This window comes from Anarhichas minor, unplaced genomic scaffold (assembly GCF_050575085.1).
Source record: "Anarhichas minor isolate MPS153535 unplaced genomic scaffold, ASM5057508v1 ptg000030l, whole genome shotgun sequence".
NCBI lineage: Eukaryota > Metazoa > Chordata > Actinopteri > Perciformes > Anarhichadidae > Anarhichas > Anarhichas minor.
Window position 1 is genome coordinate 6,973,783 of NW_027466476.1, and position 8,718 is coordinate 6,982,500.

The 8,718-nt window shown below is 43.7% G+C and overlaps 1 protein-coding gene across 2 annotated transcripts in view; it reads right to left on the reverse strand.

The window, feature by feature from the left end:
* Positions 1-710: 710 nt before the first annotated feature.
* rab35b (RAB35, member RAS oncogene family b) overlaps positions 711-8,718 on the reverse strand; it is a 9,830-nt gene continuing 1,822 nt past the window's right edge. The window contains exons 2-6 of one of the 2 annotated variants that reach the window (XM_076104363.1): positions 7,853-7,903; positions 7,618-7,741; positions 4,353-4,477; positions 4,038-4,162; positions 711-3,140 (exon numbers count right to left, since the gene is read on the reverse strand). In XM_076104363.1, coding sequence (XP_075960478.1) covers positions 3,012-3,140; positions 4,038-4,162; positions 4,353-4,477; positions 7,618-7,741; positions 7,853-7,903 — 554 coding nt within the window. In that variant the 3' untranslated portion in view covers positions 711-3,011. The remainder of the gene's footprint in view (positions 3,141-4,037; positions 4,163-4,352; positions 4,478-7,617; positions 7,742-7,852; positions 7,904-8,718) is intronic. The other variant, XM_076104364.1, reaches the window with a different exon arrangement.

Here is an 8,718-nt window from a genome sequence, read left to right on the forward strand (position 1 = left end):
GCATTATGAGTACTTTTACTTTTAGTACTGTAGGTATAATCTGAAGCTAATACTTTTGTACTTTTACTTAAGTAAGCATATATACGCAGGACTTTTACTTGTAACAAAGCATTTTTAACTCCGTATTGGTACTTTTACATAAGTAAAAGATCTGAATACTTCCACCACTGATGATACTGTGTGTCCTGACCGAAAAGATTTTGTTTCATCGAGCATATAAATATTTTAAGTTTGCTTCAGTCATATTCATACACGTGTTCTAAAGATGGAAATGAAAGCAGCGTGTCAAAATATCAAATATTGCCAAAAGGAGCCAAGCTGCATTAACATTATACGGGAACATGAACTGCACGTTTCGTCTTTATTATTCCCAAATAAAATAATTAATTGCAGACATTCTGTCGCTGGAGGAGAATCATTGATGGAGCTCCTGCCATCGACGACATCACTGCAACACAGCGAGTAATGTTATTAGTAACACCTGTGTTCAACAGGTCAAAGTGTCTACTGTGAAAAAGATCTGGTCAACTTTGGTATCCCCAGCATGTTCATATTCCCCAAACTAAAGATTAAAAATATATGTTTCAGTATCAAAAATGTTCAGATGAGACTTAAATTCCTGCCTTTCCATCAACCAACAAACCAGGTACGAGGTTACTAGTGATGTGAACATCTAAGACCTGATGGACAAATGAAAGACAAAGACAGACCATGATTGATACGTTTCTTTTTAAAACTTGTTGCAGCTACGGGTGAAAACTGGAACTCCTCTCATTGGACATGATGAACTCTCGACGTAACACCAAAGACAGACAGGAGCACGCTTCCAAAGACAAGTACACACTTCCTCCCGTACAATTTTATTCACAGAAAGCAAAAAATAAAAATAAAGACACAGGTTTAAAATTATGTTAAGACCAAGCCTCAAAATCACTGACACATGAGATCAGTCATTATGTGTCAAATATTTATTCCTTTAAAACGTTTATTACTGATTAAATTCATGTAGGGAAAAATGAATAGTACATCTCTTCTTCTCCAGTGTACAGCAAACCACAGCTGACGAGTGTGTGTTTCAACCACACGGGGCATGTTTTACACATGCACAGTTTGGTGTGCTAATTATGTGTGTATGTTCTATACTGAATATAAACACACAAATATATTTATATATACATACACGTAACGAATAGAAATGTGGGATTTGATACCATTCCTAGGCCCCGGAGGTGACAGGATCCCAAAGCAGCTGCCAGAGTCTGCCCAGAGGACGAACACTAAACGCATCCAAAGAGAAGCTCAGCACTCTCCGTTCACTGCTCTCCCAAATTCAAAATAAAGAAAACAAAAAGAAATGTGTCAGTAACAGACGCTTCGGCCTCTGACAAACCCTGGCGGTGCACAGAAAGAGCGCTCAGGCCCCAACACACTGGGATCCAGAGCTGCAGTCCATCTCCATTTGTTCTCACATTAACTGCCACACTCACCGCGGAGGAGGCCTGAAACACTGTGAGGTAACACTTCAATTGAACAGGTAGAAGGGGGAGGGGGGGTGACGTGTTTGAAAGCAAAGAAAAAAACATGACATCAGACTTTAACATTAGTCAACTGTTTAGAATAATCTGCAAGCTGAGAAAATACAGTAAATCCTGGACAGTGTAAGATGCATGTCAGGCATAACCTTTCACAGACCCCTTCAAACAAAGTGTTACATGCTCAAAACACACAGTCGGCTATGGATTGGACGACCACGAGAACAGTTTCCAGAGCAGGAGCCTCCTCGCGCTCCCTTGATGAACCAAATGCAGCAGGTGAGTCCGTCGCTGTGAGAGGGGCTGATATGTGTGTGGGGGGGGGGGGGGGCAGCCCTGAGCACTTCCTGAGGACTCAACAGGTTCCCATCAGATCCTGATTCACTCTGCCTCATGGCCAACCAGGCGCCCCTATGGCAACAGTCCAAATGAGGGGCACCACTGAGCTGCTATTTTGTTTTTTTTGTAGAATATTGGCAGTATCATTGTTGTTGTTGTTTTTTTTTTGTTGTTTTTTTTTTTAAAGGTGGACGTAGAGGTTTAAAAGCAAAGAGTAGTAAGACTGCAGTGAATGGTGCTTTCAGAGAGGGTTCAACTGCTCTGTCGCACTTTAAAAGAAAAGAAAGAAAAGGAGACAAAAAAATAAAATCAATTCTTGTTGGCTCAGCACTATTGGAGGTTAAAGGATGGGAAGATTGGCAAATAGACAAAGAAAAACAAAACGTGAAAGGTCACCAATTCTGTCCATCAGATTAGTTGCTAACGGTCGTCTACCAATCGTCATCGTCAGTGTGTTTCTTCCCCCATAAGTCAAATAAAACAAAATCTAACAGTTCATGATCTCTCGGCCTGAGTCGTGGGAACAAAGGTGTCTGAAATGTTTTAACTGTAGAGAGGTGGTGCGACCTCCACTCTCACTCAGACGCACGGTCCAAAAAAACACCCCCCCCCCCCCACCCCACCCCACCCAAAACAAATTAAACTAGAAACAAACAAATAAATCCAGAAAAAGGTGAACCCTCCTCCTCCTCAGGCGCAGAGTCAGACTCGACTCTGAATGTCCCGTGTGCAGTGGAATGAGAAGGAGAGATGAGACACCGAGTGGGGGGGGGGGGGGGGGGGGGGGGGGGGGGGTGTATGTGGAGATAAATCGGAGCATTGTGGCGATCGGTTGTCGGCTCGCAGATCCTTTAAGGAAGGAGGACCTCAGGTCAATAGTGCCCATCTGCTCAATTCCAAATAAAACTTGATTTGACCTCTAATAAAATCTGTACACTGGTTTTTTTGGAAGTCTTCATGATTAGTTAGTCCAAACGGGACATTTTTTTCCCCATTTATTTTATTCTTTTTTTAAATCTTTCACTGTATATTTATTAAATCTTTATCTGCTCTTTTAATTTAGATGCTCTGAGTCCTTGTGTAAATGAATGTGTGAAGAAAAGACGCCGCCGGCCTTTTCGTGGATGGCTTCCGAGTTTGCTAGCAGCACTTCTTCTTTCGTTTACTGTTCCGGGTGAGTTTGACCACGTCGTTCTGTTGCTGCTGCTGCTGCTTGGCGAGCACCTCCTTCTTGGCTCTTAGCACTAGCTCTGTGATGCAGTTGAACATCTGCAGGAGAAGAACACAGACCGACATCGTGTGGTGAGTACGGCAACGAGACCGCTTCAGTGCTGAAAAACCACTGGCTGAAATCTGCGTGTGAAACTAATCGGTCGTTTTTGTCAACCGAGTCATTTTTTAATGCTTTTTCATGTTGAATGACTTATGAGCACTTCTCTGGTAAACACAAGATGCATAGCGGTGCTTTAGTGCGATTCTTTGTGGAGGAACTCTGTTTTACAGATCTGTTGATTAAATCAACTAAATCGATTAGTTTACAAAATCGTACGAGTGTTAGTCGACAAAGAATTTCTGTGATCGAGGAGGTCGACGCCACTTTCTGTCCGTTCAAAATGACGCTCCAGCTAACGGCTAGTTAGCTTAGCTTAGGATAAAGTCTGGGAAAAAGGTGAAAACAGCTGGCTCCATCCAAAAAGGTATAAAAAATATAAAGCAACTCTGCTTATTATTACATTACATCTTTGTTTGTTTAAAAAGGTCCGGTGTGTAGGCTTTAGGTGGGATTTATTGGCAGAAATGGAATATAATATTCATAACTACGTTATACTGCACACAAGACATTCTTGAGTTCTCTCTACTACGAGCAGTGATTATTGATGTTTCCATAGCGGTGTAGGACTCAGTGAGTAGGATGCACTGGAACTGTTTGGGGTTCAGAGGGAAGCCACTGAATCCTGAACACTGGTCCTTTAATATGTAAAAAAAAAAGAGTCATCACAATGTGTGGTTTTACATGAGTTATGTGCTGGACTTTCTCAAGTCTCCGCTGGTAAAAGAAAATCTTTAGTTGATGCCAGAAAGTGCCTTCAGCGGAGCTGCGCTGCATACCAGACGAGACAAACCGCTCCGCACAGAACACGGCGTCAGTCTGAGACAACGAGTTACCTCTTCAACGTTGATGTTCTCTTTTGCACTCGTCTCAAACAGGTTGATTCCCATCTGCTCGGCGAACTTCTGTGCGTCAGTCGTCTCGACCACCTTGGAGTTGGGGTCGTCGTTTTTGTTTCCCACTGAAAATGGAAAATAGTGCCACGGTGATGTAACAGGAGCTAAGTTGGGAACAATTATACAATGCCTGCCAATAAAACAAATACAAAGAAAAAACGTGTGTACTAGATTCAAGGTGTATTTTTAGGTGACGGGTGCTGAGATGACAGCAGCGCCTGGGCTTTTTTCCTGAACGCAGACGTGCACACTCACCTAATATTCGGCACACGTCGTCACAGTTCTGGTTGATTTCATGAAGCCATCGTTTGACGTTGACGAAGGACTCTGCACTTGTGACGTCATAGACCACTATGACCCCATGCGTTCCCCTGTAGTATCTGAACATGCAGAGGAGAGAGAGACACGGTCAGCCTTTGACATTAGGTAACCCTGAACGCCTGAATACCACATGTTATGAACTAAGTGCATGACAATCAGTTGGTAAGTCACCAGAGAAGTTAAAACAGTTCTGGCCTGAGACCAGCATCGGTCCCACACAGACAACTAAACCAGAATGCGGTGGACAGTTTGACTGTAAACCCGTGCACCGGGCATCAGAACGGGGGCATCCTCACTGTAGCTGCACTCGCCAAACAGACACAAAGACCCCTTTGTCAGAATGACTATGTGTGGGTGTGTGTCTGTGTTTCTGCGTGGCGGGACAGAGTGGGGATACGGTGTTGTCGGAGCATGCCCCCCCCCAATGTCCAGCAGTACACCAGACAGCAGAGGTGGATGGCTACGTGTGTGTGTGTGTGTGTGTGTGTGTGTGAGCTCAGTGGACGTGGATAGAGAACCATTAACTACCAAACACACACAGCAGGCCCCAACCTGCAGTCACCGTTACTGCAGTAAAACTCTGCACAAACAGGGTAATAAAATGTTAATAAACTGGACTTTTCCTTCACAAACCACCAATCAAGAGGCGCCCTTATGGCCTCAGGGTTTCAGGCGCTGACCATGTGACCACCTTGATTCGAGTCAGACTGGGGATACTTATTGCCAGTCACTGGGTATTTTTCATTAGATTATTGCAGAAAATAGGATCTGTGGCAAATATACGTTTAGGATGCTTGCATGTTTAGCAAGATATTCTTCACAAATGGACACCACTTTTGTGATTTTTAAAGCGTAAATGCAATCGCCGCAGGTATAAAGCCAATGTTAGGCAATAAACGAACAACACTATGGTCACATGACTTCACGTCACCACCAGTAACATCGTAAAACAAAACATTAAAATCTCTTAAGCTTGTGTTAAACACAGACCTCATTTCAGGCATTGAACCACAAACCCATCGACTTCGATTCTCTTTCATTTTAAGTACTATAATCAACATTATACAAAACAAATGTCACGTTTCTTTCATTGGAAATGTTTCTATTCAATTGTATGTTGATAATAAAACCGTTCGGTTTTTGAGGTTGTTCCTCTACGGCTTACTTTGGACTAACAGGTGTTACAAATTGGGAACTTCATGTCATCTTCACTCACGCTAAAGAACTTCCACACAGACGTGTGTGTGTGTGTGTGTGTGTGTGTGTGTGTGTGTGTCGGTGGCTGTGGCGTTACAGCAGCAGTGTTTAAGCAACGTAAAACCATCATGTGGCACGTGTGTGAATTTGACATGATTGTGTGTTTTTGTCTGAAAACAGTCAATACTTGTTGTAAACTTGATACAGTATAAAAGGTGGAGAAGCATCAGCATTCAAAAGCAGCTTTGCTAAAGATCTTTTCAGAATAAAAAAAATAGGATTTGGGCCTGAGGCTAATGGCAGCTGTGCGTCAGCCACATCTGACATACAGCCGCCACCTCAGGCCAGTCCGCCCGAGTCGTCGGAGCAGGATTCTGCTTACGATCCAGCTTCACAGTGAAAACTGTTGAGGAGGTAATGAGGCACCACGCCACTCTGCTGCAGCACAGTGAACAGTCAGACAAAATAGGCCGCCTGCTTGGTGGAGGGATTCCTGCAGAACTAGGACGACCGTACTCCTCAGGGGCCGGAGCGTCAGCAGCACTGCAGAGGATTTCAAGCTTTCTGGCTTGTTTTGGTGTTTAAACAACATTACTGCAGTGGTGCTAGTGCGTTATATCAACTATCTAACATGCCCTGCTGGCCTTGTTCAGGACAACGCTCACATGGCGTGGACAGTGGGTTTAATAGGTTTTAATTCAAGTGAGAGTGGGTAAGATGACATCAGAGCAGAGCGATACGGTGAGACACTAAAGCACGACTGTTATTTAGAATCATTCCTCTCAGTTCTACTGAGCTTTATGGCGTCTTTCAGCTCATTGTTTTGGTTTTATGGCCTACAAGCCCGCTGTTTTGATTCGCTCTCACTACTCTCACAAGCAACAGTCAGTCTAAAGCCCAACTGTTCACTACCTGCTCAGCACCAAACAGCAAACAGACAGTTAGCGGCTAGCAGGTGGCAATTTGATCCTTCGAATTCGAATTCGCAGCTTGTGACCATACAGATCGTTTTGATTTTTAGTTATCTATCTCTTAGATTTGGAGGGGAAAGTATTTTGTTTGTGTTGTTCACAGCATTGGTAAATGACATACCGATTGTCTTTCCAGAAAATAATGTCCCTGTTGGTCTTAATAATCAACAGATCTAAAAGTTGAACTACTTTCCGCCAAAGAAATAGTCCCAATGTAAACTTTTTTTATCCGGAGTAACAGGGACAATGTTCTGTACAGAGTTGGTGCTGTTGAATTATTACAACACTTTTATTACTACTACTTTATAAAAAAATCAATAGAGAATCTAAAGAAGCTCTAACTTCCGATTCACTGGGACTTTAAAGCTTCAAAACGTTATAACACGGATCTAAAACCAGTCACCTGCAGGCTAACTACTGCTTCGTCCTCCCTACTAAAGTAATCCAGTTTTATTCATTTGCACTGTGCTGTGAGCCGCAGGAGTCACGGCAAAAGATGCGGTGTGTTTCCAAAGCTTGCCCAACAGGGAACGTGTTTCCATTCAAGAGTAATGAGCAGCTGTGATGTGACAAAAATGTTTGGATTTAGATTAGCTGAAGGGGCTCGTGTTGGACATCTGTACTTCTACGAGCCGGAACTCCTGCTCTCTTATGTCGGGAAATAATACAACAATAAAAATAATGTGGGTTCAACATTAACTGGTACGGACCAGAACTAGTACAGCACAGGACAGCAGTGTGACACACACACACACACACACACTAGAAGCATGAGAGCAGCCCCTTGCCGTCATGTAGCACCACAGTAGACTAAGAGCCTCCCTCTCACATCTGTAATTAAGACGTGTGGGGAATTCCACCCAGTTTCATAGCGCAGCACCAACTCATTCTAGTCGTCTACAAACTGTTTCCTCAAATAAAACCCTAATCTGAGGACCGCAAATATCTTTTCTTGGTTTCAGATTTGAAAATATCTCGCGTCACCAGACAACCCCTGATAAATGTGCTTGTGTGTGCGTGGATCTACTTACGTGGAGGTGATGGTGCGGAAGCGCTCCTGCCCCGCCGTATCCCAGATCTGTAGCTTCACCTTCTCCCCGTTGATCTCCACCGTCCGGATCTTAAAGTCCACACCGATCGTGGTGATATAGCTACCTGCAAACACGCACACCGACAAAAAAAAATCAACGCTATGACCTCCAAAAGCAAAGTAGAAAAGTCGTGAAACGACGCCACAGTGGCTGAGGCACAACCACACACACACACCTGAAAACGTGTTGTCTGCAAATCGCAGGAGGAGACTGCTCTTCCCCACTCCTGTGGAGGAAACACAAGCACAGGATGAGGTTAAGAGTAAAGCAGGTTTCCAAAAACACATAAAAACAAGTGCATTCTTTATATTTGACTTCAAACTAAATACTACAGTTTTGTCCCGAGGACAAACGGCTGCAAACCAAAAACAAGATGTCAACCGTTGCTGTAATCACTGAGCTCCTAAAAATTTAGTTCTTTAAAAATGTACACAAAGTAATACCTGCGTCACGGTGTACAAAGTGAAGGATTTAAGGGAAGCAAGGCTACACCAACACGCAAGCAGCTGCAGTTGGGAAGGCTTGCATCAAAGCCACAAACGGAACAGATTTATCTATCTGGGTTCCTAAAATTATCGTGCACGACAATAAATAGGTTTTTAGGACGAAATAACAGTCACAGGAGACGACAGGAGAGGACAAAGAAGAGGGAGATGAAAAAGGGAAATAGATGAGAGGGATCAGCGATGTCTTCAACAAGACACATTGTCAGGTTACAGCTGGAAGTGACTCTGCTGCCCAGCCTGGGGCGGGACTCGACCTACAGCCCTGTTACTCAGCCTACCTATTGTGTTATTGTCATCTCATGTTTGGTCCCAACATAAAAGCTCTCAGGTTCCTGTGGTCTCCGAGCCACAGAGTTTTGTTCAAACAAACAACAGCAAAAGCTTCAAAGCAGAAGAGAGATAATCATCTGTTTGTACTTTTTAGGGGCGACTGCGGCTCACTGGGTTGTCTGGTAACCGCAAGGTCAACGGTTCGATCCTCGACTGGGACGTGTCACATGTCGAAGTGTACCTGAGCAATACAGTGAACCCCAGG